Genomic DNA, 9,975 nt, shown 5'->3' with positions numbered 1-9,975 from the left:
CCCTTGTTTCCTAACCTCACCCAAGTTCCCGGTGTCAAGTTCCTTCTCCTTAGGAAAATATCACAAAATATTAGAATCCCAGAGATTTATACCACAGGAATGTGATGAAGGTAAAGAGTTATCATTCATTGCTAGTAAAAAGTATTAAAGAACTAAGAACATGAATAAAAATCTCAAATATGCCTCAAACTTTAATAAGATACCTTATGTGCACATTTATTTGCTACTAAAAATTGAAATAGCACATGGAAACATTACAATTCAAATTTTTGAAAACAAGAGAATCTAGTCAATACACCCTGAGCCAATCATGCTCGAGCCAAACCACCCCCCCCCTTTTTTTTTAACATTTCCTTCTGCACAAGTTACTGGCTTTTAAAACACAACAATGACACTCAAGACCTATTAGTACTCCCTTGGGTCAAATGAAAAAAGGAACTGAAATATATTGAAGTCATTCAAGTACAAACTACCCATACATAGATTCCCTTTAAGTTAGTGGCATTGAGGTAGACAAGAAAAAGATGCAAGAAAAGGACATCACAGAACTTCTATCATAGGCTATCAAAATATTGGTCTACAGTCTATCCTAGTACATAGAGTAGCTTTCCTAAGCTGGTACATAATGACCTTAAAATTATCAGCAAAAAGCCAAAACTACAAGAATAAGGCTTGTGGCTAGATCTACTCCATCTCGTCATTATTCTCCAAGTTAATATTATCAGAAGGATCTCCATGAACTAGGCAGTAATGACAGGTGCATCTAAATTTTCTGGCTCTTTCTTCAATCTGAAAAAGAGAAATGCATTAACTGGATTAATAAAAATAACAAGCATTAGCCACACCCTCAAATTTAATATTAGAATAGCCTTTGGAAACTAAAAAAATTAAAAAGGGTCAAAAACAAACTTTTGGGGAAGAAAGGAGACAGGATTTAAATGTATGGGCAGCAAAGACTGCCAAAGTGTGGGTCATTTTGTAATGGTAACAGCTGCTGTTTGTTGTCAACCAGTAAAAAACTCTAGTGTCAGTTTTCTGAATGCCCTAAATGTCAGGGACTCATTTTGCCACTGCACACTCTGTGCTCAGGTATTTATCCAATCCTACACCATATTATTATGACTGTTATGTTTGCGACAGCATATAGAAAAGTAAACATACACCAAGAGTGGACCTTAATGTAAACTATAGACTTTAGGGAACAATTATGTGTCAATGCAGACTCACCAACTCTAACACCGGGCTACTCTGGGGTGGGATGTTGATAGTGGAGGGGGACAGTGAGTGTGTGGGGGCAGGAGCTACATGGGAACTCTTATTTTTCTGCTCAGTTTTGCTGTGAGCCTAAAACTGCTCTTAAATAAAGCAAAAAGACTATTTTTAAGTAGAGATGAACTGATTTTTTTCTCATAGTGCCTGGTGATTCAGAAAAAGTCCAACCCAATCAATTCCTTTCCCTCTCTGTAGCAAAACAAAACAAAAACAAATAAAAAACACCAAAAGCCATGTAATCATGTATAGTAAGACATTTTCTATTTACCTCACGTTTCCTCTCCTCTGGGGTTTTTTTAAGCTTCATGGGAAAGAAAAAAAATACACGCATTAAAAGCTATCAAGAAAAAGCTGGATTATTAATGTTAAATATCTTCCATAGAGCCCTGGCTGGCATAGCTCAGCGGATTGAGTGTGGGCTGCGAACCAAAGCATCGCAGGTTCGATTCCCAGTCAGGACACATGCCTGGGTTGCAGGCCATGACCCCCAGCAACTGCACATTGATGTCTCTCTCTCCCTCCCTTCCCTCTCTAAAAATAAATAAAATCTTAATATATATATATATCTTCCATAGAAGAGAAGCTGTAGAAACAGGTTATTCACACCGTGTAATCCTGAGTGCAGTTTGATGAGTGATCGTTAATCACTATTTACATCTTAATTTATGAGATGTGTCCGTGCCTCCCCCCCCCCCCCGACCCTGCCCCCAGTTGGGTAGAGCTGTCTGCCCAGACCACAGTAACTCACCAGAGACAGGGTGCGGAATCTAATAACTTGTAACATCCTTCGCATCCTTTCTTTCCGGACACTCGCCAGTGTCCTCACTCCACGCCTCCTTTCGTAGAGCGCACTTTGACTCAGCCCCAGCCCAGGGCCCTGTACGCTTTTTCCTCTCTCCTGCTTTTCAGGTGAACTTTCTGGTGGCAGGGGAGACAGTTGGATACTAGGGTCGAGGGTCAGTTTACGAAGGTTCCTTGCTAGTAGTTCTGAGAGAGCTTGAGCGTCAGCTGAAATAAGAGAAATTTAAGATCCATTAGGGCAAACTATATTTTCCCAAAGTCTAGTCTCAGGCTCAAACTAGGTTTTGCTCTTAAACAGGTGGACATGGATATAGGGGGTTCCTCGGCATGGAGGATCCTGCAGACTCCTGCATTACCACCTACCATGCTAGTCTAGCACGCTGTGCGATTGAAAGGCTACATTGAGAAGATGCTTAAGAATCCACTACAGGAAACATTCCATTCTCAAAAATTTTCTCATTTTCCTGTTATTGGTAGTTCTGAATATCTTTTTGTCCCATGGGGTCAAAAGTGGCCAAATATTATGATTCCAAGTGGAAAAATATGGGACAGAAATCAGGTGCTGGCAGTTATTCCATTTTCTGTGTGAATTTTCAGTATAAGTGAAGGATATAAAGTATTAATACATGTCAAAATGTTTCAGTGAATAGGTTTCACCAATTCAACTTTATAAGAATTACAATTTCTGGAAATAGCCCTGGCTGGCGTAGCTCAGTGGATTGAGCTTGGGCTGGGAACCAAAGTGTCCCAGGTTCGATTCCCAGCCAGGGTACATTCCTGGGTTGCAGGCCATAACTCCCAGCAACCGCACATTGATGTTTCTCTCTCTCGCTCTCTCTCTCTCCCTCCCTCCCTAAAAATAAATAAATAAAATATTAAAAAAAAAAGAATTACAATTTCTGGAAATAGAACCACACCAGTGAAATAGCCAAAGAAACCCCAATTACAAAGGTCTCTCCCATCCTCAAGCAGAGCGAGGAAGTTGAAATGGCTGTTACCCCTTCCAGTTACACCCGATTTTTCACAGTAGTGAGTCTACTCAAACCCACTATGAGACCAAGCACTTAACTCTTGCCTCTCTCATCCAAACCATTACACATAGCCCCTGCATACTCATGTCATCCAATGATGCAGCTACTGAATGTGCTGTATGATATAAACTAGGCCTTTCTTAGAAGTGGCGCTCCAGGGATATTGCTAATGAGGTCCCCACCCTCCTCTCTCCGAGATTTTTCTTGGAGCCACACCCAATTCCAGCCAACCACTCCTTAGAAATCTCGTTATTCTGCTAATCACGGGAGGGCTGAGCATTATAGGTGGTGACAGTGGATGACCTGGAGCACATTCACTGGCTTTTATAAAACCGTTCCTTTTTTCCTTTCTGAAAAGCTATTTCCCTGTCATTAAGGTTCCTAAAGGACAGACTTACCTAGAAAGCCAATCCCTATAATGTTGGTAAAATTAAGAAAATTTTGAGGTTAAATTGAAGTTTAGGTTTCATGTCTTTGGTTTCTCTTTACCACTCTTGACTTGTATTGCTAATGGAAATACTGAATTCAAGAGGTTATGAGCCAGGTTCTAGCAGAATTTCAGCTGCTGTTCCCCAGAAACTGGGCTTAAAAGATTCAAGTATCCCTGAGCATAGTAAGCAAGTAACACAGTTTAACATCCTTTCCCCATTTTCCTGTTTGTCCTCTGTGGGTTTTTGTTACCCCCACGGGAGGGACCTACTTAATCGTATTCTTTAAAACACTAAAGTCAGGCCCTGGCCAAGTAGCTCTGTTGGTTAGAGGGCCATGCTGATATACCAAGGATGAGGGTCCCATCCTGGGTCAGACCAAATACAAGAATCAACAAACGAATGCATATATTATATTAAGTGTAACAACTAATATATATGTCTCTCTCAACAAAATAAACCAAAACATTCAAGTTAGTATGAAAAAGGAGGCAGCCTCCTGACTTCTCCAACTCATTGTAGTCAAGAAAAGGAACATCTGGCTTACCAAAACATCTTTCATCACTCATCTGAAAAGGCTCCAGGGTCCAGGTTGGGTTAAAGTTCGGTGAGTCCATTGGATGTCTAGTCACGGCCTGAAGGTCCTAAGATTTCCCCAAAGAGTTCAGTAGATGGTGATACTCAGAACTCTCCAACTGCTACAAAGTAGCTGGGAAAGGAGGCTATAGCCTAGAAAGAGCGAGAGAACCCGTGGACTCCAACGAAACGTGAAAGAGCAGACTAAAAGTTTGAGTCCAGTTTCCTTTTAAAACATGGATAAACCAATCAGCCCGCCTATTTTTATGTAAATGATGCTGATTAAAGGGATTTCAGTGGGTGGGAGTAGGCCTGTGGGACTGATAGATAATCCTTCATTCGCTCTGGTTACAGTAATCATGCCCTCTGTCAAATAGGGTGGAAAATTTATCTAGTTCCTCTGGAGTTGCGTCTCCCTAAGGTTGCCTTAAAATTTAGTTTAGTTTTGGTTTTCGAACTCTAGTTCTGGAGATGTCTACTGGTTTGTGAACTGTACTTTAAATGTTTTAGAGCAGAGAAGAACAGGGCAGTTTTCTCCCAGTTTTGGATTAACTCCCAATTAAGTTAACTGAGAAAGTTTCCTTTAAGTTTTTCTGGCCTGACTCATCTTAAATCATTGGATGCTTATAAGGGGAAGTCTGCTGGTGTGGGGGAAGTAGGAGAGAAACAGGTGCCTATTATAAACAGCTTATTAGCTTGATGTTTGATGGATGTGTATTTTAGATTTGTAATTTTAGTTTGTTTTATAAACTATACATATAAAAGCATTTAACATTTGTAAGCAACTAAAGTTAATTAATTAATAAATTTCTCCCTCCCACCCTGCCTAAGTCTTGTGTTGAATTCTAACAAAAAGCACCCACATTAACTGCTGCTTTTCTACGAGGGATAGAATGAGTCCCCAGGTGACGCAATCTTCTTTTTCCCATCTCCTATTCCATGTGCAACCTCTCCCATTCCCTGTTTTGCTGGAAACTGTGAGCAAGTATGCATTAGCAATCTTGTTTGTTTATAATAAAAAGCAAGAGTTGAAATTATGATCAAGAAATATTTTTGTAAGGGATGAGGAGTAGCCATAAACATGTTATGTTGCAACAAAAAATAAAGAGTAGAATTGAAAAGAACAGCAGAATAAAACATTATGTTACAACACTTCATTCAAAGTGATTCCCAAGTGTGGCCCTGATCCAGGTAGGCAGCATCAGTGGCAGCTGGTAACTCGTTAGATGTGATTAGAAAGTATCAACCTCCAACCCACACCTACTGAATCAAAGACTGAGGCTGCTAATCAATCAATCAATCATCACTTTAACGTTCCCTGGTGATTTGAATGTGACCTAAAGTTTAAGACGCAAGATTCTACGGTGCTCCTAACTTTCTACTCCTGTTGTTCATCTCCCAGCTGTTCTCCCTTTTGCCCTGGGACCGTCTCTTACAACTGTCTCTGAGACTTCCATTGGAGAAGCGAGGACAAAAATCTCATTGTGGGAGATTTAAGATTAAGAGGTGAGACAGTGAAAAGGACTGACATAAACACTGTCACTAAAGAAATCAGATTTAAGAAAAAGGTGAGGAAAACAGCTACAGGAAGGTGTGGGATGTAGATGGTGGAGTTTTGGCTCACTTAAACATGGCAGAAGCTGAGCCAAAAGGAAATACTGAGAGGATTGCTCAGAAACACAATCCCTAAATATGCTTCAAGAGCATATTTAACAATTTTAAACAATTTTGAACAAGATTTAACAATTTTAAAAACTTACACCTTTCTAGTTAACATGTTTTTTTCCCTTATAGTTTGTAAGATGAGATAAAAAAGGCAAACAACCCTGACTGGTGTGGCTCAGTGGATTGGGCATCGCCCCACAAAACCTAAGGGTCTCTGGTTTGATTACCTGTCAGGGCACATGCCTGCCTGGGTTGCAGGCCAGGTCCCTGGTTGGAAGCATTGGAGAGGCAACTGATCTATCTCTCCCCCTACCGCCTTTCTAAAAATAAATAAATAAAATCTTTTTTTAAAAGAGTCAAACAGAATGGAGAGGAAGGGGGCAACTGGATGAAAAATGGTAAAAGGATTAACGAAAGAACACTTTGCATGGCCCAAGGACGTGGACAAAATATGCGGATTAACTGAGGGAGGGGAGAGGGTGGGGCTGGGTGGAGGTGGGAAAAGGGAAAAATACTGGGAACAAATGTAATAGTATAAACATTAACAAACAAAAGAAGACAAATAGAATAAAGCAACTTGAAAAAAAAAGACTATAGAGGACATGTCAAGAAAACAATTTCTCAAAAATTAAAACCATCATAATATTTTTGAAATAAACAGGATATTTTTTCTCCTCTTTTTATTGAATTTATTGGGCTAATACTGGTTAACAAAATTATATAGGTTTCAGGTGCACATTTCTACAACATCATCTGTACATGGTATTGTGTGTTCACTACCCCACAGGATGCTCTTTCTAGAAAATTTTAAAAATTGCCCTGGCTTGTGTGGCTCAATGGATTGAGTGCCAGCCTGTGAACTGAAAGGTCACTGGTTATTCCCAGTCAGGGCACATGTCTGGGTTGCAGGCCAGGTCCCCAGTTGGGGGTGTGCAAGAGGGAACCAATCTATGTATTTCCCACACATTGATGTTTCTCTCCTTCTCTTTCTCCTTCCCTGCCCTTGTCTGTAAAAATAAACAAATAAAATATATTTTAATTTACTTTTTAAATTTTATTTTAATCATTGTTCAAGTAAATTTTTCTGTCCTTTATTCCCATTTCAGCCCACCCACCCAGCCTTCCCCACCTCCCTCCCATTTCTACCCCCCCTTGTTTTTGTCTGTGTCCTTTATATTTGTTCCTGTAAACCCTTCCCATCCTCCCCTGAAATTCCCCTGACATTCCCCTGAAATTCCCTCTTCTCTCCCCTCTGGTCACTGTCAGCCTATCCTCTATTTCAGTGTCTTTGACTATATTTTGCTTGTTTCTTTGTTTTGTTGTTTAGGTTCCTGTTAAAGGTGAGATCATACGGTATTTGTTTTTAACTGCCTGGCTTATTTCACTTAGCATAATGCTTTCCAGTTCCATCCAAGCTGTTGCAAAGGGTAGGAGCTCCTTCTTTCTTTCTGCTGCATAGAATTCCATTGTGTAAATGTACTATAGTTTTTGATCCATACAAATAAAATCTTTAAAAAAAAGAAAAAAAATCAAAGACATTCCCTTAACAAGTAAAGCAAAACCATAAACAAATGTAAAACAGGAGAAAAAATATAAGAAAATGAGAATCTAAGATCAGGAAATATAATGGCTTCAAATTCCCTAGCAACAACACTGGGTACTAGAAGATAATGGAGAAATACCTTTCAGTTTCTGAAAGGAAATGATTTCTAACCTAGAATTCTGTGCTCAGATAAACAATTGAGCAAGCATGGAACATTTTTAGACATTGTTTCTAAAAAGTGCCACCACCTACATATACTCCTTTGTCTTGAGGGAAATTAACTTGCTACAAAACACTACCAGGTAAGCCATTCCAAAGGTCATGAAACAGAAGGGCTCACAGACCATATTAAAAGGTTGTTTTGGGGGCAGGATTGGAAAAGAGGTCACCGCCTTGCCTGAAACACACCCCAGGCTCGTGCTAAACCATTTGTAGAAGACCTGTTTCTGGGTTGGGGGTTTCCTCTGCATCAGAGCAGCTTCCTCACTGTGATCAGTTGAATGTCAGCCCTGGACAGAAAGGTTTGAAAAAAGAAGAAAGACAAAACAAACAAACAAAAGCTTGCTTTTGTTTTTTTTTTTTTAATTTTCCTAAGAGTTTATTTGAGCCAATGTGATGATATATGCTGGGGAGCAAGATCTCAAATGATCTTCATGTAAAAAAGTTTTAAATGCCAATTTAAAACAGCAAAAATCAAAGCAAAAGGAATGAGGTACGCAAACAGATTTAGAATGCTAAAAACAAAACAACAGGCCCAAAATAGAGTAGTTTATGCTAAGCCCCCATATCACCAAACCTAGACTAATGACAGTTTCAGCTCTCTCAGAAATGGAATTTTTATTTTCTTTTATTAAAAAAAATTATTGATTGATTTGAGAGAGAAAAACATTCACTTATTTATGCATTCATTGGTTGATTCTTGTAACTGCCCTGACTGGGGATCAAACTGACAACTTGGTATAGTGGGACAATGCTCTAACCAACTGATCTACCTGGCCAGGGTTCAGAAGTGCAATTTTAAACCAGTTAATTAGGAATGTTGTGATCAGCTCTAGTTAGGTAATCTGCTCTATAGACCAGAGCCATGCCATAAAGTAACTTTGGAATAAACAATCTGCTTTTCTGGTCTAGTACAACTTCCTTATATCTGCTCCCATCTGCCTATAAAATCTCTTTCCTTGTATAGCTCTTTGCAGCTCCTTTCTATCTGCTATATTGGATACTGCCCAATTCATGAATCATTGAATAAAACCAATAAGATTTTTAAAATTTAGTCAGTCAAAATTTTTATTTTATTTAGAGAATTTTATTGATTGATTTGAGAGAGAGAGGAAGAGAGAGATGGAAGGAGAGAGATATCGGTTTGTTGTTCTCCTATTTATGCATTGATTGGTTGGTTCTTTTTCTTTCTTTTTTAAAGATTTTATTTATTTTTTTTTAGAGAGAGGAAGGGAGGGAGAAAGAGAGTAAGATAAACATTGATGCACATGCATGAGAGATACATTGACATTTGTCCCTTGTCCCAACTGGGGACCTGGCCCACAACCCAGGCATGGGTTGACTGATGACCAAGAATGGAACCAGTGACCCTTTGGCACTCAATCCACTCACTGAGCCACACCAGCCAAGGCCATTGGTTGATTCTTGTATGAGTCACGACCAGTGATCAAACCTGTAACCTCGGTGAATCAGACAAAGCTCTAACCAACTGAACTACCCAGTGAGGGCCTTAATCTTGTTTTTAAGAATAGGAAACAAGCTAAGTGGAAGGATTTTACTTTCCAAGTTAACGGATAAATTGATATGGTTCCAGACATACTACCCTAAAATATGATACCTTGGCACAATTGAATATTTTAAGCTGAAGGAGTTTGAGAAAACAGCTGAAATAGGAAAGTCTCTGTGATCATTCTCTGACCTCCTCTCCTGAGGCAAATCATAAGATCCTCATGTGAGAGAGGCCTGCCCTATACCTGAAGGGCAGAAACACCCTTACCTTTACCACAGAGGGGTACTGAGAAGAAGCCAGGTGAACAGGACTTGCTGGGTTTCCTAGCTTTTATACTTAGTGCATACTCTTTGTTCTATCATATCTTTCCATGACTTTCCATTCATCACACCTAGCATAAAAACACTCAGGTTAACTATTTTTTTCAGGTCTTCATTCCTTATGAAGACTCCTGTGTCATGTAAAACTTACATTAAATAAATGTGTATGTTTTTCTCCTGCTAATCTGCCTTCCTCTGTTTAATTTTCAGACCCTGCCAGGAAGGAACCTTAACAGTGTCAAGAAAAATGTTTTCCTAATCTACACAGTGTTCATACTTCCTGTCTCTCCATTTTCCCATCAATGGGTTGGTTATAGAACCAAAACTGAAGTTTGAGGAAGGGGCCCCCAGACAGAAAGTACAAGGTACCAATGACACACTGGTTCTGCCAGGGAAATGGGCTTGGTTTTAGCTGCAGCTTGTCAGTTGGCCTGGAAAACAACCACAAATTTTATTTGCCTTTCTAAGGTAGAGCACGTGGGACCAGAATGGGATAATAGTGAGTGCCACTAATAGGTGACTGATTTAGGGGTGACAGAGTTGTCATTCTATAGGTGATATGATTGTGACTTGTTCTTTCCATTTTCTTTCTGTAACTAATCACTGATTT

General features: G+C 39.5%; 1 protein-coding gene across 1 annotated transcript; it reads right to left on the bottom strand.

The window, feature by feature from the left end:
* Positions 1–402: 402 nt before the first annotated feature.
* On the bottom strand, positions 403–4,203 carry LOC118498747 (developmental pluripotency-associated protein 3-like). The gene is made up of 4 exons (XM_036017376.1): positions 4,080–4,203; positions 2,021–2,280; positions 1,541–1,573; positions 403–789 (listed from the first exon to the last, which is right to left on the bottom strand). The coding sequence occupies exons 1-4, from the start codon at positions 4,147–4,149 to the stop codon at positions 685–687; spliced, it is 468 nt and encodes a 155-aa protein (XP_035873269.1). The 5' UTR covers positions 4,150–4,203; the 3' UTR covers positions 403–684.
* Between the last annotated feature and the right edge of the window lie 5,772 nt (positions 4,204–9,975).

The sequence above is a fragment of the Phyllostomus discolor genome, chromosome 2 (genome assembly GCF_004126475.2).
Source record: "Phyllostomus discolor isolate MPI-MPIP mPhyDis1 chromosome 2, mPhyDis1.pri.v3, whole genome shotgun sequence".
Classification (NCBI taxonomy): Eukaryota; Metazoa; Chordata; class Mammalia; order Chiroptera; family Phyllostomidae; genus Phyllostomus; species Phyllostomus discolor.
Note: the sequence above shows the minus strand (reverse complement) of the source record. Positions and strands in the feature narration are given on the sequence as shown.

Excerpts from the sequence above, each read along its gene's own strand:
- LOC118498747 (XM_036017376.1), bottom strand. The coding sequence starts at position 4,149 with ATGGACTCACCGAACTTTAACCCAACCTGGACCCTGGAGCCTTTTCAG. Across the intron at positions 2,281-4,079 it reads GAGTGATGAAAGATGTTTTG|CTGACGCTCAAGCTCTCTCA; the intron begins GTAAGCCAGATG and ends CTCTTATTTCAG. Across the intron at positions 790-1,540 it reads CAGAGGAGAGGAAACGTGAG|ATTGAAGAAAGAGCCAGAAA; the intron begins GTAAATAGAAAA and ends TCTCTTTTTCAG.